This window comes from Takifugu flavidus, chromosome 4, assembly GCF_003711565.1.
Source record: "Takifugu flavidus isolate HTHZ2018 chromosome 4, ASM371156v2, whole genome shotgun sequence".
Taxonomy (NCBI): domain Eukaryota; kingdom Metazoa; phylum Chordata; class Actinopteri; order Tetraodontiformes; family Tetraodontidae; genus Takifugu; species Takifugu flavidus.
The window spans coordinates 9,581,492-9,604,062 of record NC_079523.1 but is presented as its reverse complement, the minus strand read 5'-3'; the positions used below and the strand labels follow the sequence as shown (position 1 = coordinate 9,604,062).

The window sequence follows — 22,571 nt, the reverse complement described above, 5'->3', positions numbered from 1 at the left end:
GCTCTGCTATATTTTTTTAAAATTGTGAAATCAATTGAAATCTGTACGTAGTTTTTTTTATCGCATTTACAAAGTAGAATTATGCTGCATATCCGGAATATTCCAGTAGGCGGCAGCACGTTGAAGTACCAGCTAGGAAGGAGAAAGTAAATGCTCCCGTCGAAGAAGAAGACAAATCAATCGTAGAAGAAGAAAACGTCTGCGCATGTGTAAAGTTCACGCTGTGGAGGTGTTTTGGTTTGGTATGTAGAATGAAGTCTACATGAGCAAGCTTTTATAGGCGTTACACTTTGCTGTCCCCCCCCCCCCAACAAACCGGGATGCCGCGAACACCATGGCAACTCCTGCGATCCGTATGCTTCGGAGGTTAGAGGGCATTTTTTCTGTTTACAAACCCTCCGGTGTTCACTGGAAACTGGTTCGAGACACCATCGAAACTAACATTCGTAACGGTAAGGATGACCTACGCTGGCAAAGTCATTCTGCGACTCACTAAACACGTTTACTTTTCGGTGCCTAATATCGGTTAGCGATACAATAGCCTAAATCGTGTATTTTAATCCGTTGACTCTTTGTTTTGTGTCATCATGTAGATTTAAATGCTACGCCTTCTCAGCCACTTCCACACAAAATCTGCTTCTTGAACGCACCAGGCAGTGAGACGGAAGCGTCCAGAGGACTCGCTCTGAGGACAGTCTCCCTGCCAGTGCTGTCCAAGCATCCTCTGGGTATGTTCATTGGAGGTTTAATGATCACATGTGTCACCTTTTAAAAGCTTAAGTGAGTTAATGAAAAGTATCTTTGGGGGTGTTGTAGTAACTGGACCCGAAGTGCAGTTTATGAAAGTAGGAGTAGGACATCGCCTGGATGTGGCCTCTTCTGGTGTTCTGAGTATGGTTATTTAAACATTCATTACATCTTACATCAGTCTTTAATGCCTTGTTTGATTTTTTTTTTTTTAAATCACTGTTGTTGTTTTTTTACGTGATAGCTCTTGCTGTTGGAAATGGAAACAGGGCCCTCGGTGATCTCTACAGTGCTCAAGTCACGAGTGTGAGTCTTCAATGTGGCTGGTTTTACATCAGCCAGGATATAATGGCTATACAAGTAATTAAATATATTTTAAATGCTTTTCAAAAGGTATTGCGATATGTTTTAGGAATACACATTGGAAGGCGAATTCGGGACGGCAACAGCTGATTTTTCTCACACAGGCAAAGTTGTGGAAAGATCCACCTATGGTACGATACCTTCATTCATCTATTCCTCTAGACCACAATATTTAAAAGCAGCATGATGTCTAAAGCTATGTCACTGCAGTCGTTGTTGTTTCAGTCGTCGTTGTCTTCATAATTATCAGTTGATTACTGCCCAATTATTAAATACACATTAAACACATTTAACCACTATTCAATCTGTCCCTTAAATGTTGCTTCTTCAACAGATCACATCACACAGGATAAGCTTGAGAGAGTTTTGGCCATGCTGGAGGGAGCCAATCAGAAGGCGTTGTTAATGTACTGTATTCCAGATCCACATAATATTATAGTGAACCCTTTTTTCATTTGTTCCTCTCATTTGTTCCTTTTCGCTGTATTGAGATGCTCAGGGATTATTTCCATGACAGTTTCCTTTTGCCGCTTCAGGTATTCCAATGTTGACATGAAATCACAGGACGCGTATGAGATGGCGGCCCGAGGTTTACTCGGTCCAGATGGGAAATCGCCGCCTATTTTGAAAGGCTTGCGATGCATTCACTTCCAGCCTCCCAACTTCACTTTAGGTGAGTCATTGTCAACTGACCCACAAGTAAACCTGAGATCACATTTACATACTGTGGTTGTGGGCTGTTTTTCTCTGTCACAGAGGTCCAGTGTCTGAACGACACTCAGAAATATTTGCGCAGAATTGTGCACGAGATAGGACTGGAGCTGCGCAGCACGGCGGTGTGTAAAGGAGTTCGACGGACCAGAGATGGTCCCTTCACCCTGAAGGATGCCCTGGTCCATCAACAGTGGACGGCTGCTGATATAATGCAGGCTGTCCGTCAGTACCACGCTTCTAAAAAGAGAAAAAAATCACCCCCCACAAAGATAAATCACACATCAACAGCAGTCAAACGTCAAGAAGAACATGAAATCTGCAATGAGACACCAGCAGTGATTTGAACGATCCACCAGCTACACTTAATTGTTGCACATAATGTTCCATACAGTGGCATAAAATGTGCTTTTTTTGTCATCGGCGTGTGCATTTTCAACTATAGCCTTGAACATTATTGATGTTACCTTGAGTTTCAATTAATGCAGTAATACGCTTTTGTAGTAAAAATCAAATGTTTAAGTTGTATTTTTGTAGAAAGTTTTGTTCCTTTGCAGGCATCATAGTTCCTGTTACTCGCCTGAAAATGGAAGGATGTTGGACTGGTTTATGACTGGTTATGATTCTTGCGAGGCGTGCTCCTACCACTAGATGGCGACAAATACATAATCTAATCTCTATGTGACGTCAATTATTCGCGAAATGAATGTTTTTTTTTATTGTTGTTGGTGCAACGTTTGAAACCATGCAGATTATGTGCTGGAGGTTCATTAAAAGGATTTAGAGAATGGTTTGGTTCACAAGAACATAAGTTGTTCAGAAATGAACAAAAAACAATGGTTTAAAAAAAAAAACCCAAAACATTTTCTGCTTTTTATTTTCATTTAGCGCTAGACATGCATATTAACAATGAATTTTGATTATTTGGCCACTGTGACAAGAAATAATGATTAATTCAAACTCCAAACTTTTACATAAATCATATCAACAGAAGGGAAAAATAAAACCATATTGCACATGTTGAATCCTAAAATATAGAACACATATCCTCCAAATGTAAGAGAAGAGGTACATTTGTGTAAAGTCTGCATTTTATTCTCTGCTGCTTTGTCTGAATTGAAACAGACTGGACAGGTGTAATCCCTGAATAGAAACTTGTCCGCTAGCATCTTTTCAGCAACATCCTGATGATTTTTTCTGCTGGGGCTCTTTGTGCAACACTGTGGTTTCCTCTCCTAGCTTGACTTTATTACTCAGTATCCTGTTGAATAACACAGTTTGTAAGCACAGATAGATTTAACAAATCTCGGGTGACGCACTTGTCAAAGATAAATAAATACCTGGCCAGTGTTTGCAGGGACTCGTTCACATTTTGGCCTGTGGCGACACTGCACTCCATGAATTCAAAGTTGTACTCCTGTGGAATTTAAATGTGACCTTTAGTGCCTCTGGAATACTTCAGCTGATGATGAGTTGGTGAGGTTCCTGTACCTTAGCCAGAATTTCACCTTTCTGAGTTGGAACCTGTCGCTCTGCACAATCGCTCTTGTTTCCCAGAAGCAAAATAGTCACATTTTCAGCAGCTTCTTCCTGCAAAGCAGATGAGTCATTGTCTCGTTTATCCTCTCTGTGCCATCGTAACTATTTATATTACTGTTTGTTCTCTGCATTATCAGACATCAGTGTGACATAAACTTTAGTTCCATCTACATTTAATCACTAAAGAAAAACAGTCGACATTGCACCAAAAGTCCACCCCCATCCGCCCTCAAAAAAAGTCAAAATAGTCAAAATTTATGCTTGGTTATGCTGCAAATCTGCAGAATGTTTAATCTGTTGGCAGAGACGGTACCTGAATGCAGTTTGCCCAGTAGCTGACCGCTGTAAAGCTCCAGGAGGAAGTGATATCATACATCAAGAGAAATGCGTGGGCTTTATGGAAAATCTGCCTTGTGATGCTGTGAAACCTGCAAGGGAACAAAATAAACAAGAGATGTGACCTCAGAGAATCTGGACGGTTACAGGGACTGCAAAACAATTCCAGTTATAATGGAAACCCAAAAGTGTGATGCAAATCTGTCTGGTGCCTCTAAAGCATGACCCAGTGGATCACCAACCTGTGGGCATTCCTGTAAAGTTCTTTATAAGAGGTGTAAAGCCTGTAAAGTTCACCCAAAATCAGAGGGGATCATCATTGGGTCCTTCTCTCGCGGCTCCCTGATGAATTCCCTTCTCACGCATCCCAATAAGGAGATGATGCGACCATTAAATGTTTGTACTCCCCTCTCAGTGATGTCAGAGGACTCGGGGAAACTTGCCTTTCTTGACCTGCCGTGTCCCACAACTGCAGCACGACGCGTCTTCCATCCGCCGTCACCGGCCACGGGCACGTGTCCAGCCCTGCACAAAGTAAAGAGTTCATTCTTCTGTACGTTGGCGTGATGTGTCGGAAAAGAGGGACAAAAAAAGAGCATCTTGGAAGGAAAGGATTTGGTCTTGTAACCAGAGGTTTGCTGGTTTAAATCCCAGAATGGCTCATGTGCCCATGAACAAGACACCTAATCCCCATTGTTGCCTGGGTGCAGTACAGTGGAGTGTGAGCATATTATACATAATCTTTCTTTCTTTCTTACCGACAGAGGAGGGGAGGTCTGAAGAGAACCTTCCGTTCTGAACTCTTCTCATGAAGGAGGTCTTGCCCACGCTGCTGTTTCCCACCATGACCACGTTGTAACTGTTTGAGTTCACACCTCCATCTCCAGAACTTCCTGCTGAAATGAAAACCAAGACTGACATTTGTATTTGCGTGCACAATGTGGTGCCAATCTTCCGCCGGTCGGCATTAGTTTTACCAAGAGAGATCGAACTCCGACTGTCTTGACTGAGGCGCCTTCCAGGAGGAGACTCAGTGGTCCTCGGTGCAGAACCCAGGTCACTGTTGGAGACCCGACCCAAAAAAAACGTTCTTAACAAACAAACTTCTGCATTTTAAACAATACTCCCTGAGCGTGCCTCTCAACTGGAACAAACATCAACTTTTAAGGACCAAGTTGCACCATGTGATCAGAAGGACTCAGAAGTTTTGGAGGCTGCAGCGTCTCTGAGCGGAATTTACCTCACAGGATTCAAGTGACGTCCGGGTGTAGAGGAGCTGATGTTTGTGGAACTTTCCATCTCGTTGTCATCAACCTGAACAGAAAATCAAGGAAATCTTTTCTTTTCACCACTTTTTAGAACTCATACTGACGACTTTACGGCCAAGGTTGCGCCAAAAATATGGTGTTTTCCTGATGAAACTATTATGCCGTGGGTGAGAAAGTACAGTCCAAAACATATTACATCTTTCCTGTCGCATTCTTAATGGGGCAAAATGGTGGTGGTAAAATATTTTTGGTGTTCTCCTTTTAACTATCTAGTATCAGCCACATGTTCCTCAATTTGCTTCTGTTAAATTTTTCAGTGTCACGGCAGAAGTGGAAGGCAAAACGGGCAGTAAAGAGGTGCCAAAGTAGTCCTTGTGTCTGCATTGCACTGAAAAAGTGCACGTTAAACATCGAGGGAGAGTGTAAAACAAGCCTAATGAAGACTGTTACTAGTTTTTAAAATAATCCTCACCTCTGATAATTTGTCGTCGCCTCCAGTTTGGGCTTCCTGATTTGGGGGTCTGGACGACATCCTGTGAGATCCCAGTTTTCTTCTCCTCCCGCTCAATAATGTTCCTGACATTAAATCGCTGTCTGGAGACGTGACTGGCTGATGGGCTGATTGGTCGGCTGGGTCCTCCTCAGATGTCGGGTGAGGTGCAGGTTCAAGAGGACGCGGGTCCTTTGCTGCTTCCTGACTGTGTTCAGAGACGCTGTCTTCACTCACTTCATCTGCTTGTTCATTGTCCACCTTCTGTTGTTGACGCACATCTTCCTCTTTTCTACCTGAGTTCAGGTTCCTGCGCATGGAGCCCATCTTTCTTCTCCTGCCGGCCGTATTTAAATCAGAACCTGTGTCCGCAGGCTCCAGGTGTTTGATGCACCCTCCCTCTGCCACCTTGCCTGGATCTTCAGCTCTTCCTCCCACTTCAGACGTGATTGTTTCTGGTTGCTGTATTTCAGTTATGCTGTTGACGCTCTCCTCGCCGACCAGGTTGCTCTCAAAGCTCCGAGTGTTTATGGCGTCTCCGATGGGTGACCGCTGTGAGGGATTTACCAGGCAGCCAGCTGTGTGAGCCTCGGGGGCTGTAAAACCATCTAACTGTGATGGCTCCACATTCACATCTATATTCCCGTCACCATCCCATAAATCAGCTCCCTGAACATTTATGGTGGGATTAAAGACCCCCTGACTGTCAGAGGCTGACTGGCCCGCGACACAAGCTGTTAAGCCATCGGTGCGAGATATCAGGTTGCTGTGTGTACGCTGGAGGTCAGAGGTTACATCTGCCTCTTCCTGCGGGAGCTCCACCGACGACACCGTGTTTTTATCCGGGGATACCTCAAAACGTTCCCCGCCGGCCTGTGTGTTATCTCTGAGTTCTGATGTTTCAGCCCTGTGGACATGTTCGTCCTCTTGTTTTTTATGAGTCCAGCGAGTGGAGCCCATCTTTCTCCTTGTCTGTTTGGATTTTTCTTGGGAGTGCAGCCTGTCATCTAAGTGGCTCTTTGGTTCATGCCCCGCCGAGGCTTCCATGGCTGGGTCGTCGCTGATGGTCTCCTGGAAACAGAGTAGAGACGAAGGGTCAGAGCTGGTGTCTTTGGCATTGGTGGGCTCAGAAGAACAGCTGATTTCTGGGTCCTGCTGCGTTGAAGTATCAGAGCTTTGCACAAGTTCCTGCTGTCTGTCGGCTGACTCCTCGCCTCCTGGATGTCCTCCAGTATCTTTTGGATCATTTGTGTGCCGTACATGGACGTTCCTGATTGAGTCTTCGTCCTTCTGGACCAGATGTGGAGCTTCTTGTGTAAAACCCTCTAAAGTGACTAAAGCTCCTGCAGAATTTTCCTGAAATGTCATCCTCTGTATGTCAGAATCGCTGCCTGTCACAGTTTGGTCATTATCTTTTACATTCTGGGACAAATCTTCTTGGAAACTTTTATCTTCTCTGACGCCTGGATTCTGAGCTGGATGGAGATCTGGCTCCATTTCTGGCTGAAATTTATAAGAAGCAGTTGTTCTCATGGTTGCAGATGCTGTTATTAATTCCACAACCACTTCATCAGTTGTTGTCTCTATTGTCTCTTCTTTTGGTTCGTTAAATGTTTCTTTCCAGGTGTCCTTGACATGCTGCCTCCCTTTATGTCTTCGGCTGGAAGCGAGTTTTCTTCTGTTCCCGATGGGATTTAACACTAAATCTTCTGCTGTTGCAACATCCTCCTGAAGGTCAGAGTCCAAAGTAATACCAGCTTCTGGCTGAGGTACAAAAGGAAGTACACAGTCATTGGAGCTCATTTCCTCCATCTCCTGCTTTAGCGTCATCGCTTCATCTTGATCATCAGTGTCAGCCTCTCTATCATCCAGATCCTCTGGTGGGTTTTCATTTTTAGGAATGAGAGGTCGAGGGTCAGGCTCTGGGTGTCTAGGTTTAGGGTTCTGGTCCTGAGACGGAGATCCAGACAAAAGGCCCTCAGGTGCAAATGCACCATCACCTGGATTTTCATCAACTCCACCTCTGACCTCAGTCTCCAAGGTTATTGATATTTTTCTGGTTTCAACAGTTTCCTCATCGCTGCTGTTAGTGATGGCTGCTTCTGGGAGTTTGTATGATCCAGGTCCAGGGCCCACAGCACGTTGTCGACCTTTCTGTCTCCTGCTAGATCCCAGCTTTCTTCTGTTTCCTAACAGACTGACGTTCAGGTCACTTGTCTGAGGTTGGGGGTCCGAACAAGAATCTGTCTCTGAGTGCAGAGCCTGAGAAGAGCAGCTCTGCTCCATTTCAGAGAGGAGATCTTTGTGCTCCTGATGAAGCTGGTCAGAACTGGATTTGACATCATCTTCTATTTGATCATCCACCTCACAGACTTGATCCACTGCATCAGATTCCTTATTTCCTGTGTCTAAAGCCTCAGACTGGTCTGTTGTTGCTGGATGGACATGTTGCTGATGATGACTGGATCCTGGTACAGGACCACTGGAATTCACACATGACACACTTTCAGGTGAGACCCTGATATTGTGCATTTCTGCTGACTCTATCTGATCTTCAGTATTGACTTTTGCAATGTTCTCTGAGCTACTGAAACCTTTGACCTCTGGACCAGGTTTGTCTAATCCTCCATCCTCCTCCTCTGAGTTATCACACAACTCCACTCTAGAGTCAGCCTCTCTATCATCCAGATCCTCTGGTGGGGTTTCATTTTTAGGAATGAGAGGTCGAGGGTCAGGCTCTGGGTGTCTGGGTTTAGGGTTCTGGTCCTGAGACGGAGATCCAGAAAAAAGGCCCTCAGGTGCTTCACACAGGACAAATTCATCCTCACACATCAGCTCTGACTCTTTCTCAACTGTCCCTGTTGCTACAAACAAATGTGTTGGTTCAAGAGTTTCCTCAGTCCCAGCACTGCTTGCTTCTGCCTCTCTGTGCTCAAGGTTTGATTGAGAAACTGGTTGTGTGACCTCCTGTAATCCTTCATTTCTTGGGTTGTCTTGTGTCTCCACAGGTTTCATGTTTGTATCTGATTCCTCATCATTTCTGATGAAACCATCCTGAGCTTCAGAGCTCAAAAGCAGCCAGCGTCTGACTGCAGGGCCTCGTTGGAGTTTTCTCTTTCATGTTTCTCTTGTGTCATTGTTTCCTTCTCTCCATCCACCTCAGTAACATCGAATGTGTGCAGACATCCTCTGTCTGTGTCTCCAAGTTGTGTTTCTTCAGTGCTGCGTTCAGCATCAGTTTGTGACTCTGAGGTGATCTCTGCTGCACCAGAACATTTGGTCTCTTTCCATTTCATGTGTGACTCATTGAGAAAGTAGCTGCCCTCTATTCTTAATGTTTCAGCATCTTCATCTGTTTTGTTTCTGGTGTTTGAGCTCCTATCAGGAACTTCCTGAGATGCTTCAGTGGACTCTGACTGATCCTTTTGCTGCTCAGCTGCCAAGAATGCAAATGCACCATCACCTGGATTTTCATCAACTCCACCTCTGACCTCAGTCTCCAAGGTTATTGATATTTTTCTGGTTTCAACAGTTTCCTCATCGCTGCTGTTAGTGATGGCTGCTTCTGGGAGTTTGTATGATCCAGGTCCAGGGCCCACGGCACGTTGTCGACCTTTCTGTCTCCTGCTAGATCCCAGCTTTCTTCTGTTTCCTAACAGACTGACGTTCAGGTCACTTGTCTGAGGGTGGGGGTCCGAACAAGAATCTGTCTCTGAGTGCAGAGCCTGAGAAGAGCAGCTCTGCTCCATTTCAGAGAGGAGATCTTTGTGCTCCTGATGAAGCTGGTCAGAACTGGATTTGACATCATCTTCTATTTGACATCACCTCACCACAGACTTGATCCACTGCATCAGATTCCTTATTTCCTGTGTCTAAAGCCTCAGACTGGTCTGTTGTTGCTGGATGGACATGTTGCTGATGAGGACTGGATCCTGGTTCAGCGTCACATGACACACTTTCAGGTGAGACCCTGATATTGTGCATTTCTGCTGCTATCTGATCTTCAGTATTGACTTTTGCAACGTTCTCTGAGCTACTGAAACCTTTGACCTCTGGACCAGGTTTGTCTAATCCTCCATCATCCTCCTCTGAGTTATCACACAACTCCACTCTAGAGTCAGCCTCTCTATCATCCAGATCCTCTGGTGGGGTTTCATTTTTAGGAATGAGAGGTCGAGGGTCAGGCTCTGGGTGTCTGGGTTTAGGGTTCTGGTCCTGTGACGGAGATCCAGACAAAAGGCCCTCAGGTGCTTCACACAGGACAAATTCATCCTCACACATCAGCTCTGACTCTTTCTCAACTGTCCCTGTTGCTACAAACAAATGTGTTGGTCCAAGAGTTTCCTCAGTCCCAGCACTGCTTGCTTCTGCCTCTCTGTGCTCAAGGTTTGATTGAGAAACTGGTTGTGTGACCTCCTGTAATCCTTCATTTCTTGGGTTGTCTTGTGTCTCCACAGGTTTCATGTTTGTATCTGATTCCTCATCATTTCTGATGAAACCATCCTGAGCTTCAGAGCTCAAACAGCAGCCAGCGTCTGGCTGCAGGCCTCGTTGGAGTTTTCTTTCATGTTTCTCTTGTGTCATTGTTTCCTTCTCTCCATCCACCTCAGTAACATCAAATGTGTGCAGACATCCTCTGTCTGTGTCTCCAAGTTGTGTTTCTTCAGTGCTGCGTTCAGCATCAGTTTGTGACTCTGAGGTGATCTCTGCTGCACCAGAACATTTGGTCTCTTTCCATTTCATGTGTGACTCATTGAGAAAGTAGCTGCCCTCTATTCTTAATGTTTCAGCATCTTCATCTGTTTTGTTTCTGGTGTTTGAGCTCCTATCAGGAACTTCCTGAGATGCTTCAGTGGACTCTGACTGATCCTTTTGCTGCTCAGCTGCCAAGAATGCAAATGCACCATCACCTGGATTTTCATCAACTCCACCTCTGACCTCAGTCTCCAAGGTTATTGATATTTTTCTGGTTTCAACAGTTTCCTCATCGCTGCTGTTAGTGATGGCTGCTTCTGGGAGTTTGTATGATCCAGGTCCAGGGCCCACGGCACGTTGTCGACCTTTCTGTCTCCTGCTAGATCCCAGCTTTCTTCTGTTTCCTAACAGACTGACGTTCAGGTCACTTGTCTGAGGTTGGGGGTCCGAACAAGAATCTGTCTCTGAGTGCAGAGCCTGAGAAGAGCAGCTCTGCTCCATTTCAGAGAGGAGATCTTTGTGCTCCTGATGAAGCTGGTCAGAACTGGATTTGACATCATCTTCTATTTGATCATCCACCTCACAGACTTGATCCACTGCATCAGATTCCTTATTTCCTGTGTCTAAAGCCTCAGACTGGTCTGTCGTTGCTGGATGGACATGTTGCTGATGAGGACTGGATCCTGGTTCAGCGTCACATGACACACTTTCAGGTGAGACCCTGATATTGTGCATTTCTGCTGACTCTATCTGATCTTCAGTATTGACTTTTGCAATGTTCTCTGAGCTACTGAAACCTTTGACCTCTGGACCAGGTTTGTCTAATCCTCCATCATCCTCCTCTGAGTTATCACACAACTCCACTCTAGAGTCAGCCTCTCTATCATCCAGATCCTCTGGTGGGGTTTCATTTTTAGGAATGAGAGGTCGAGGGTCAGGCTCTGGGTGTCTGGGTTTAGGGTTCTGGTCCTGTGACGGAGATCCAGACAAAAGGCCCTCAGGTGCTTCACACAGGACAAATTCATCCTCACACATCAGCTCTGACTCTTTCTCAACTGTCCCTGTTGCTACAAACAAATGTGTTGGTTCAAGAGCTTCCTCAGTCCCAGCACTGCTTGCTTCTGCCTCTCTGTGCTCAAGGTTTGATTGAGAAACTGGTTGTGTGACCTCCTGTAATCCTTCATTTCTTGGGTTGTCTTGTGTCTCCACAGGTTTCATGTTTGTATCTGATTCCTCATCATTTTTGATGAAACCATCCTGAGCTTCAGAGCTCAAACAGCAGCCAGCGTCTGGCTGCAGGGCCTCGTTGGAGTTTTCTCTTTCATGTTTCTCTTGTGTCATTGTTTCCTTCTCTCCATCCACCTCAGTAACATCGAATGTGTGCAGACATCCTCCGTCTGTGTCTCCAAGTTGTGTTTCTTCAGTGCTGCGTTCAGCATCAGTTTGTGACTCTGAGGTGATCTCTGCTGCACCAGAACATTTGGTCTCTTTCCATTTCATGTGTGACTCATTGAGAAAGTAGCTGCCCTCTATTCTTAATGTTTCAGCATCTTCATCTGTTTTGTTTCTGGTGTTTGAGCTCCTATCAGGAACTTCCTGAGATGCTTCAGTGGACTCTGACTGATCCTTTTGCTGCTCAGCTGCCAAGAATGCAAATGCACCATCACCTGGATTTTCATCAACTCCACCTCTGACCTCAGTCTCCAAGGTTATTGATATTTTTCTGGTTTCAACAGTTTCCTCATCGCTGCTGTTAGTGATGGCTGCTTCTGGGAGTTTGTATGATCCAGGTCCAGGGCCCACAGCACGTTGTCGATCTTTCTGTCTCCTGCTAGATCCCAGCTTTCTTCTGTTTCCTAACAGACTGACGTTCAGGTCACTTGTCTGAGGTTGGGGGTCCGAACAAGAATCTGTCTCTGAGTGCAGAGCCTGAGAAGAGCAGCTCTGCTCCATTTCAGAGAGGAGATCTTTGTGCTCCTGATGAAGCTGGTCAGAACTGGATTTGACATCATCTTCTATTTGATCATCCACCTCACAGACTTGATCCACTGCATCAGATTCCTTATTTCCTGTGTCTAAAGCCTCAGACTGGTCTGTCGTTGCTGGATGGACATGTTGCTGATGAGGACTGGATCCTGGTTCAGCGTCACATGACACACTTTCAGGTGAGACTCTGATATTGTGCATTTCTGCTGACTCTATCTGATCTTCAGTATTGACTTTTGCAACGTTCTCTGAGCTACTGAAACCTTTGACCTCTGGACCAGGTTTGTCTAATCCTCCATCATCCTCCTCTGAGTTATCACACAACTCCACTCTAGAGTCAGCCTCTCTATCATCCAGATCCTCTGGTGGGGTTTCATTTTTAGGAATGAGAGGTCGAGGGTCAGGCTCTGGGTGTCTGGGTTTAGGGTTCTGGTCCTGAGAAGGAGATCCAGACAAAAGGCCCTCAGGTGCGTCACACAGGACAAATTCATCCTCACACATCAGCTCTGACTCTTTCTCAACTGTCCCTGTTGCTACAAACAAATGTGTTGGTTCAAGAGCTTCCTCAGTCCCAGCACTGCTTGCTTCTGCCTCTCTGTGCTCAAGGTTCGATTGAGAAACTGGTTGTGTGACCTCCTGTAATCCTTCATTTCTTGGGTTGTCTTGTGTCTCCACAGGTTTCATGTTTGTATCTGATTCCTCATCATTTTTGATGAAACCATCCTGAGCTTCAGAGCTCAAACAGCAGCCAGCGTCTGACTGCAGGGCCTCGTTGGAGTTTTCTCTTTCATGTTTCTCTTGTGTCATTGTTTCCTTCTCTCCATCCACCTCAGTAACATCGAATGTGTGCAGACATCCTCTGTCTGTGTCTCCAAGTTGTGTTTCTTCAGTGCTGCGTTCAGCATCAGTTTGTGACTCTGAGGTGATCTCTGCTGCACCAGAACATTTGGTCTCTTTCCATTTCATGTGTGACTCATTGAGAAAGTAGCTGCCCTCTATTCTTAATGTTTCAGCATCTTCATCTGTTTTGTTTCTGGTGTTTGAGCTCCTATCAGGAACTTCCTGAGATGCTTCAGTGGACTCTGACTGATCCTTTTGCTGCTCAGCTGCCAAGAATGCAAATGCACCATCACCTGGATTTTCATCAACTCCACCTCTGACCTCAGTCTCCAAGGTTATTGATATTTTTCTGGTTTCAACAGTTTCCTCATCGCTGCTGTTAGTGATGGCTGCTTCTGGGAGTTTGTATGATCCAGGTTCAGGGTCCACAGCACGTTGTCGACCTTTCTGTCTCCTGCTAGATCCCAGCTTTCTTCTGTTTCCTAACAGACTGACGTTCAGGTCACTTGTCTGAGGTTGGGGGTCCGAACAAGAATCTGTCTCTGAGTGCAGAGCCTGAGAAGAGCAGCTCTGCTCCATTTCAGAGAGGAGATCTTTGTGCTCCTGATGAAGCTGGTCAGAACTGGATTTGACATCATCTTCTATTTGATCATCCACCTCACAGACTTGATCCACTGCATCAGATTCCTTATTTCCTGTGTCTAAAGCCTCAGACTGGTCTGTCGTTGCTGGATGGACATGTTGCTGATGAGGACTGGATCCTGGTTCAGCGTCACATGACACACTTTCAGGTGAGACCCTGATATTGTGCATTTCTGCTGACTCTATCTGATCTTCAGTATTGACGTTTGCAATGTTCTCTGAGCTACTGAAACCTTTGACCTCTGGACCAGGTTTGTCTAATCCTCCATCATCCTCCTCTGAGTTATCACACAACTCCACTCTAGAGTCAGCCTCTCTATCATCCAGATCCTCTGGTGGGGTTTCATTTTTAGGAATGAGAGGTCGAGGGTCAGGCTCTGGGTGTCTGGGTTTAGGGTTCTGGTCCTGTGACGGAGATCCAGACAAAAGGCCCTCAGGTGCTTCACACAGGACAAATTCATCCTCACACATCAGCTCTGACTCTTTCTCAACTGTCCCTGTTGCTACAAACAAATGTGTTGGTCCAAGAGCTTCCTCAGTCCCAGCACTGCTTGCTTCTGCCTCTCTGTGCTCAAGGTTTGATTGAGAAACTGGTTGTGTGACCTCCTGTAATCCTTCATTTCTTGGGTTGTCTTCTGTCTCCACAGGTTTCACGTTTAACCCTTTGTCACACATCTCAGTGAGATCAAATGTCTGCACAGCCCCTTCAACCTGAAAACAGCTAAATTCAACTTCCTCACCAGGCGCTAAATCTGTCCTTATCTCTGCTGCACAAGACATTTCTGTATCTTCTGATTCAATATTCATGAACGTCTCATTGTTCTGATCCCTTTCATACCTCTGTCGTTTGAGCTCAGCGTGTCTGTGGGACTCCTCTGGGACTTGATGTGTAACTTTTACCTCATCTGTCAGAGACATCCGTGTTGTGCCAAGTTGGTCATCTTCAGTCGTGTTTCTGGCGGCTCCATCTGAAACCCCGAGGTCCTTTGCGTGATGCTGTCTGTTGTTTTTTCTCCTCGAACCCAGTTTTTTTCTATTCTTTGACAATTCAAGAACGTCTTCAGCGCTCTCCGTTGACCCACCGCACTCCTGTACAGTCGTCTCCTTGAACTGGAGCTCATCCACGTCAGGCGATTTATGTTTCAGCTGCCGACGCGAGCCCATTCTTTTCTTTGCACCCTGAGCCGACATGATTTGCTCCTCTCCTAAAGCGTTTAACACATTGATGTAAAGAATCAGCATTCACTTCACAGCCCAGCTTCAAATATCTGCAGCTCCTCCCAATTCTAACAGGTTTAACTGCAATACTAACAGGTTTAACTGTAACATGGTTAAAGGTCTTGCAGGCAACTGTGAAAATGACATGTACTCACCACCGCCGCTCTCTCAAACTGTTGCAATGTCATCAGCCCAAACTGAGCAGCAGTTAACAGTTCACACTAGAGGAAGGGGGGGTGGGGGCGTTCCCTCGCTTCAAATAACCGAGATCTTCCTGTGCGAGTCAGCCACAGCCTTTGATACACTCACCGACAACTCAAATACTCTTTATTTCATAATCTGCGTTCCTGATTAAACATCAAGGAGTGATCGAGTCAAACAGAAAAGGCGTGTGGTAAAATACTAATTGGAAAAAACATTTATTAAGTTGTTAAACCGAATGAGCTCCAGAGACCGGAGTTTAGTGGAGGAAGTCTGTTTCACAAGCAAGATGGTGCAGCTCAGTAACGGACTTCTCATGGAAGAATCAAGCAACAACTAAAAATAAAAGTGTAAAAAAAAAAAAAAATAAAAAAAATAAAAAAATTACCAGAGACACTGAACTTTAATTCAATGGTTTTAAAAAACAAAAAAAGCAATGTAAAACTAAATTTAACATTCATTTCTACACATGCAGGGTTAGGGAACTGGTTTTGATTTATAGTAATTCAAAAAAGGAAAAAAAAAACTATTTCAGATCCTTTGATGCCAGTTCAGACTGCTATTACACAACATCTACTAACAAAGCCAACAGTCAGCTGTCAATTTAAAAAAGAAAACATGACTAAAAATTTCACATAGCAGGATCCTGTAGAACGTCTTCATTTCCTATAAGACGGCGAACGACTGAAATGAAAAAAAGCACGTTAGAACAAAATATTTGATGTTTAATCATTTTAAAAAGGGAAGAATTAAGTACCTCCTTGACCGGGACAAAGATCTAGAACGCCTGTTATTCTTCTCTTTGGACAGAGACCTATATCTGCGCCTATCTCTTGAAAGAGACCTAAGTGGGAAACAAAAGTTAAACTCAAAAACAAGAGGATTCCTCGTCCGTTTTCAACAAATATAGCAACAGATGTTCATACCTGGAGCGACTGCGGCTGAGGCTCCTCCTCCTCGGCGATCTGCAGTGCAGGTGAAGTTTAGAGAAATCAGATAAAAACATTACCAGAGTGAACTCAGCCCCCCTCTTTTTAATGCCACCTTTGATATTCATGATCCGTAGAGAGACACACGAGGAAACGTGGTTACACGTAGTTCCTGGTTGCTTTTAGTTTCAATTGAAACCTTATCGACAGAAAAGTGTCCAATCAGCACCAATCGATTAACATACAGAGATCATCATGGCTCGACATTAAGGGCTGCCCGTCTCTGCATACTAATCAATATCCCAACAGTAACGGATCTATACAGAGAGTGCAAAGATCATTTATTCATCTTTGGCCCCTGGTTGACCAGGCTCGTCATTCAGCCAATCGCTTTGAGGCAGCGTGCAACTACAACTCGGTGAAAACCCAGAAAAGAATGTCTTTCGTTTGCTCTTCACATTATCATATTTCAGGCTGTCATTTGTTTAATTTCAGAATTAATCTGCAGAGCAGGTCCATCACACTGGTCGTCCACAGATTGTGGGTCCCTATCCACACCAGATCGATGCATAAATAAAAGCTTAATGCCAAGTCATGACGATGCCCTCTAGCGTGATTATGACGTAACCATCCAACAACTTTTGTAAATGAATATCAAATGGTGAGCGGAAACTCCCTTGACCACAACTTTTGAGCTTTACATTTTTGCAGCTGCTGAAACTGTAAACTGCAAATCTCAAGCAGCTTTAAAAGATAAAGAATAAAAACTACAAAGAGCAGGATAAAAGGAACTTACTATTTTGGGGGATTTGGGCAAGATAGAAATGACGCAAGGAAGCCAGACTGATGGTGAGGGAGGTCGAATTGCAGAGAGGATTTGCCACATGATGCAAATGTTGGAGATATGAAGTTGCCTGGTGGCTGGTTGGAAGGGGTAGTTGTAGATTTTCCCTGCCCTTTTTGAGGGGAGGATGTGAAGGGATGTAAGCCAACGGCTGTTCCCCGATGATACAGTAGTTGTGTGGAGAATATAAAGAGTAAAGGCGCTGATTGGTGGATAATGTGAAGTGGACCGCTGTTGATTGGGTTAAGGTTGGAGGAAGAAGAGGAGGATGCTTGGAACTGCATGCTCAGGAACCAAAAGGTTGGTGGAACCTGACGACTGGCGGTGCGCCTTGGTCATGTGACAACACCAGTCAAGCTGATTGGGGCTCGCTGGTCAGCAGTCACATGATGCTGAAAGAGGACTAGTTGACTGACTCAGATGGTGAGAAGCGTGGTGGTGACGCTGCAACGGGGTTCAGTTTTATTAATAAACGGCAACTGAACTCAGAGAGAAACAAATCTTACACCTGCAGTAGGTAATTCAAGAAAGCACCTAATAAAATATACGTTTGGTGATGGAGTTTTACTTATATGATCCTGTAAAACATCACTATGTTAGAACTTAGTTCACAGGCAAAAAGCTGATGCGACTTATTTTTGTTACTTGCTAACAGGATAAATCCTAAAATGAGAAAAATTCCCTGAGATTACCAATTCTCCTAGGGATATTCCGATGTCTACGTTCAGCCATTTTACCAACATGGTCCACAGCAGCAGATATACTGAATTACCTTTAGGCTACAGTGACCAGAATTAAGAAGCTCCTCCTACTAGGCTTTGCAATCAAGTTAGAAAAAGGTATCAATGGGTTTGAAATCAGAGAAACATTTTCCAAATGAATAAGCATATCGTCTAAAAAACCAAAAATACAGACCTGCGTCTGACTGGAGGACTGCGCCGCCTATAATCATCCCGAGGGCGTCTACTCCAGGACGGTGGGGGACCACGGCTTCTAGAGCGTTTCTCGCCAGTGGACAATTCAACACGCACTCGACAACCACACATTGTCCTAAATAACATAAAGATACTACATGAGCGGGGAAGGCATTGCGTTTCGCAGTTACAAAAGTAACAACGTAAATAAAGACTACTGAAACGTGTGAGCAAGAACATCACCTTCCGTCTAGTTCCCTCACGGCATCAGATGCATCCCTGGGATCTTCAAACTCAACAAAAGCAAATCCTGGGGGATTTCGGGCAACCCACACACTTCTCAAAGGACCATAGTACCCGAACGCTCTTTCTAACTCTGTCTTGTTTCCGTTGTTCCCGAGATTACCAACGTAAACCTTACAGTCAAGGGGACAGTCTCTGTGAAGAGGATCTGGAAAAGACAGACAAGAATGCACGAATGGAAATTAAATATTTCTATCATTTAGAAAAGCTCAACCTACATAAAACCACAATCTGTTTCTTTGTCTGCTGTTGTGACTGTGTTTACGTGCACTACACTTAATCTCTAATATGGCAAAAGCAAAATGTGCACGTAGAATTGATGTGAGCAAGCTCATTTGGGCCGCCTTAAGAGGCGTTATTGGAAAATTGTTGAGGAGCAGCAAAATAGGGACAAATCTTGACAAACCTCCCATTTCAATCGTTTCGAAGACGTTATGTTTGTTTCCCCTTCAAATGCGTTTGGCTAAAAAATAAAGAGAGACAAACAGTTAGTTATGGCTCCATTTCACCGTGGGACATTTGATCCAGAGAGGGAATCCTTTGCCGGCGTTCGACTGTCCATGCCTTGAAATTAGCTTGTCTCGCTAACATTAAAAGACATTTTGAGATCCTGCAAGACCTTTTAATCTAATACAGCCGATGCACATCGATAGCACAACCATTCGAGTATGATGTGCGGGCCAATAAACCTGTTACTTAGCTGCTAACTGCTAACGTAATTGCTGGATAGCATGAGTCGGCTAGCTGAACAAGGGAATATGAATAATCTTAGTTGGGTATATCCCCGTTTCTAAGCGCTAATCACTAAATTTGCACATTGATCGTAGTAACGTTGCATTTGTACTTGCAAAACTATAAAACATGGATACAGACATTATTCAAGCTTGCATGCCTCTGAACGCGAATGCTAAATTAGCTACAACCGCGCAGCAACATTTCCTTTACGCATCCAACACGAGAAAGCAGGGGAAAATATCTATTTCAAAGTTAACTCAACACACACAAAAAAGTGGAATGCCTTTCATAAAATTGGAGCAAATCGCTCAAGGACAGTATAATTACCTTTTTTATTAGCTTCGATTTTACAAATTCTTTGTAGCAGGGTACACGCCACCTGGCTTAGCTGCTAGCTTCTCTCGATAGCGATAGCTTTTTTGCCCCCCCAGGATGACAACGATTCAAGGCGCCTTATTCAAGCTGAACCAATGGCAGCACGCAGACTTAGGTTAAAAGACAGGAAGCAAACAGAGCTGGCCAATCACACGCAGAGTAGGGCGGGACATAACGTTGTTATTCCGAGGAAAGAACTGACGCGGAGATGGTTCGTTCCAATCTTCTACACTGCCACCTACTGTATGGGAGTAGGAAGAGCAGTACATTAGATAGAACACGTCAATACACCAGAACGCTGACAAAGTCTGTTCGTTGAGAAAATAGGATACATTGTTCAAGTTTGAGACAAATAAATATGCACTTATTTGACATACTTAAATATTTTAGCCCTTTATGTTATACATAAGCCAAAAGCCAAAATCATTCAGGCAGTTTTAATTCCATAAATAAAACATCCAAAAAAGAAGAAGCTAAATCTAATGAAAGCTTTAAATTATATCAGCATCAAATTTAGTCTTTCAATTGGAAAAGAGGCGTTCCAGCAAACAACTTAATGTATTTATCAGGCCTGTATTGCTTAGGTCATAATTCAATTTTGTTATGATCAGCATATTAACCACTCAAAAAGTAGATTAATATTCATAGACACTGGCTAAGATGGAGGAGTAGTTGGTATTCCAATCTCTATTACCCTATCATAAATCTAAAATCACCAAAACATCTTTAAACTTGACTTTTTCGCACCAATAGGGAAGACTATACAGTACGCTGATCTCCCTGGTCATTTTATTAAATTAAGTCACTGAACCTAGTAATCAAATCCTTATAGGTGACCTAGGAATATTAATAATGATTCATCAGGGCCAACATGCTTGCTGTTTTAGTCGCACGTGTTTAAAGGCATTGGGGCTGATTATGAAGTATCTATTATTGTTAAATAATGGTTGCTGTAGCCATGTCTATTAGTCCTTAGAACTCCTCTTTTACGTTTTAATAAATCAAGGCGTTAATTCTGAATTTAATAACTCTGATAGAACAGATCTGTGGTAGGCTTGCATCCTCCCAAATTAAACACCTACTTGACACTAGTGCAGGTGCACGTTGGAGGACATCAGGAATCAACATGCAGTGGCTCTGTGCAGGAAACGTGTGGCTTTGTCTGGAAAAGTAACCAATAAATCTGCTAGTATGAGTTTTGCAAAGCTGTGGCTGAGTTCACTTCAGTGCAGGAAGACTGGAACAAACAGTGTAGCTGTGTTGAGCTGTGCATTCCCTCCTACAAATTCATGAACTTATTGAACTGTAACATCCCACTCATCATTAGTCACCTTCTGTCTTCTTACATGGAGCTCTGGGCAGATTATGACCAGATACTATCTAAACTTTCAGGAACACTTCCGTCAGTGGGGCTGGTAACATGTCTGGGATGTTAGACCCCACCCCAGCTAAGCAGCTTAAGGACGGTCTACCTATTATTAGTGCAGCTCTTTTAGATACAACCAGCGTGTCTCTGTTGACAGGCCTGTGAACGTCTTCAAACTACTCATAGTGGGACCGACACATCTTCTGGACCTGTCGCCCCTTCTGGCGTTGCAGCCAATGTATGTACAATAAAATATTGAATAACAAATTTCATATAACTCAGAAGAAGGACGTACCCAAGACAAACAACATCAGCGACCTGCAAAGGATGGGAGTAGGTGTTACTGAATGTTCCTTTCTGAACAGAGGGACACTTGGGGATTGATGGGATTATCAGTGGTCTAACCTCTCTGACCCCTGACTCTGCACTCTTTGAGTGTTTCTAAATGTACTATATATAGGTTTTTAATTTCATGCTAACATAGCTGTCTGTCATAGCTTATTTTGTCTGGAGTTTGCACACACAGTTATTACAGTGCTATAACATATACTGTATATTATTTGTGTGATGACTTAATTGGCAAGCCAGGATAAATATCCAGGCTCGGTTCTGAATCTGGTGATGTCTGTGAGTTTTATAGAAGAAACATAAGTGTAATTTGAGAATGTGGGTTTACACATCACCATGGCAACAAATATCTTATGTGCTATAAGGAATTCTTTGGGAATTGTTTCCTCTACAGGATGTTTCATATTCAGAGTATACTGTATTTCCTTGCTCACAGCTTCACTTTAAGAAGCTCTGTGAAATATTTCTGATAAAAATGATGTCATGAAACAACATCGAGGAGAAGAACGAATCTGGGTTCTGAAGTGGACAATTTCAGCATCATCGGTTCACTGTGTTCTCCCTGTTTGGATGGACAGAAATGCACATAAATGAATAAAAATTTCCTCTCAACCCAACCCAAAATTTGATCAAAAAGACCTGCAGAGGTGGAACTCTGCAGTCTTTAGTTTTTACTGCGTCCCCATCCTGCATTATAAACCGGCGGCCAGGCGCCTGACTCCCACTGAAGTGCGGGGGAAGTCAAAATGCAAGCATCAGCCAAAAGCAGCTAACATGATGCTGAAATAAATGTATTTAATTCAATGAAATTCCTTCAGATAATGAATCTGAGTGCATGTTAATTAATCATGGCTCCAACTGATGACGCATTCAGGAACTTTAAAACAACCCAGCGAAAAGTTGAAAAGTTGAAAATAAATAATATTTGAAACTCAACAGCTCGTGCACATAATCTTTGGAGATAATGTGCATCAAATGTCCTTTAAAGTTTTAGCTGAATCAAAAAACAAAACGAGGTCTGATTGCGTGTTTGGGGGACCCAGGGAAGGACGCTTGCTTCAGGGTACAATAGTTCAGGGATAAAAGGGAACGGTCAGGAGATTACTCCCATGTACGTAACACGGATGCCTAGAACACAAACAAAGGGCATTATGTTCCTCGCCTCTAATTTCAGGGCTGTGCGCATGTTTGGTTAGTGTGAGTGTGTCCCTGCCCTCGTCCACGCCGCCCGGGTTTTAAATAGCAGCATGAAGAATTAAGCTCTGTTTGTTTTCTTTAGGAATACCCCTCTGGATGATCCTTTTAAAACTGTTCAATGTGTGTGTGTGTGTGTGTGTGTGTGTGTGTGTGTGTGTGTGTGTGTGTGTGTGTGTGTGAGTGCAAGTATGGGCACGCCTCCTCTCCGAGTAGTGTTTTTCAATCAGATTAGAACAGCACATTCTGTTCTGTTTCACTTCCTGATGACTGTGCAGCGTGTATCCCTGGGTGAACTCACCCGCCTGCTTCTGCTACCTCAGTGACACTCATTCAGACAGATGTATCCTCTCAGAGAGCAACAGGGTATGAAGGAAACATGTGGCCCAATGATCAAATGCCCAGGTTGTTTTTTTTTTTTTTTTTAAATGACAACTTTAAAAAAAATCTTTTAGGATTTTTAGGTCTGAAAATCTTGAATTCTTGAGGTCAATGTTTACAGCTGTTCCCTTAACTAGCAAAGACCT

General features: G+C 44.0%; 3 protein-coding genes across 4 annotated transcripts; 1 reads left to right on the top strand and 2 right to left on the bottom strand.

The window, feature by feature from the left end:
- Positions 1-52: 52 nt before the first annotated feature.
- trub2 (TruB pseudouridine (psi) synthase family member 2) lies at positions 53-2,609 on the top strand. The gene is made up of 8 exons (XM_057029996.1): positions 53-452; positions 594-728; positions 817-891; positions 992-1,053; positions 1,160-1,241; positions 1,445-1,517; positions 1,647-1,783; positions 1,867-2,609. Exons 1-8 carry the CDS (start codon positions 335-337, stop codon positions 2,166-2,168), a joined length of 984 nt encoding a protein of 327 aa, XP_056885976.1. The 5' UTR covers positions 53-334; the 3' UTR covers positions 2,169-2,609.
- Positions 2,610-2,682: 73 nt separating this feature from the next.
- Positions 2,683-14,963, bottom strand: rab44 (RAB44, member RAS oncogene family). 2 transcript variants are annotated; one of them, XM_057029946.1, is made up of 10 exons: positions 14,518-14,963; positions 5,437-6,525; positions 4,937-5,010; positions 4,674-4,756; positions 4,455-4,592; positions 4,140-4,221; positions 3,674-3,788; positions 3,313-3,411; positions 3,162-3,238; positions 2,683-3,082 (listed from the first exon to the last, which is right to left on the bottom strand). In XM_057029946.1, the coding sequence occupies exons 1-10, from the start codon at positions 14,857-14,859 to the stop codon at positions 2,995-2,997; spliced, it is 2,187 nt and encodes a 728-aa protein (XP_056885926.1). In that variant the 5' UTR covers positions 14,860-14,963; the 3' UTR covers positions 2,683-2,994. The 2 variants fall into 2 exon arrangements, with proteins under 2 accessions (XP_056885926.1, XP_056885925.1); XM_057029945.1 differs by lacking the exon at positions 14,518-14,963 and adding an exon at positions 8,140-8,489 and having other exon boundaries at positions 5,437-7,293.
- Positions 14,964-15,225: 262 nt separating this feature from the next.
- On the bottom strand, positions 15,226-19,244 carry srsf3a (serine and arginine rich splicing factor 3a). The gene is made up of 7 exons (XM_057030016.1): positions 19,089-19,244; positions 18,433-18,489; positions 17,967-18,174; positions 17,725-17,859; positions 15,963-16,001; positions 15,794-15,880; positions 15,226-15,720 (listed from the first exon to the last, which is right to left on the bottom strand). Exons 2-7 carry the CDS (start codon positions 18,437-18,439, stop codon positions 15,696-15,698), a joined length of 501 nt encoding a protein of 166 aa, XP_056885996.1. The 5' UTR covers positions 18,440-18,489; positions 19,089-19,244; the 3' UTR covers positions 15,226-15,695.
- Positions 19,245-22,571: the final 3,327 nt, after the last annotated feature.

Coding starts and splice junctions, on each gene's coding strand:
- rab44 (XM_057029945.1), bottom strand. CDS start 8,469: ATGAAACCTGTGGAGACACAAGACAACCCAAGAAATGAAGGATTACAG. Junction 3,412..3,673: donor ACTGGGCAAACTGCATTCAG/GTACCGTCTCTG, acceptor TCTGCTTTGCAG/GAAGAAGCTGCTGAAAATGT. Junction 3,083..3,161: donor TCCCTGCAAACACTGGCCAG/GTATTTATTTAT, acceptor GTTATTCAACAG/GATACTGAGTAATAAAGTCA.
- trub2 (XM_057029996.1), top strand. CDS start 335: ATGGCAACTCCTGCGATCCGTATGCTTCGGAGGTTAGAGGGCATTTTT. Junction 892..991: donor GGCCTCTTCTGGTGTTCTGA/GTATGGTTATTT, acceptor TTTACGTGATAG/CTCTTGCTGTTGGAAATGGA. Junction 1,784..1,866: donor GCCTCCCAACTTCACTTTAG/GTGAGTCATTGT, acceptor TCTCTGTCACAG/AGGTCCAGTGTCTGAACGAC.
- srsf3a (XM_057030016.1), bottom strand. Junction 15,881..15,962: donor CTCAGCCGCAGTCGCTCCAG/GTATGAACATCT, acceptor TTTCCCACTTAG/GTCTCTTTCAAGAGATAGGC. Junction 15,721..15,793: donor TCTTTGTCCCGGTCAAGGAG/GTACTTAATTCT, acceptor TTTTCATTTCAG/TCGTTCGCCGTCTTATAGGA.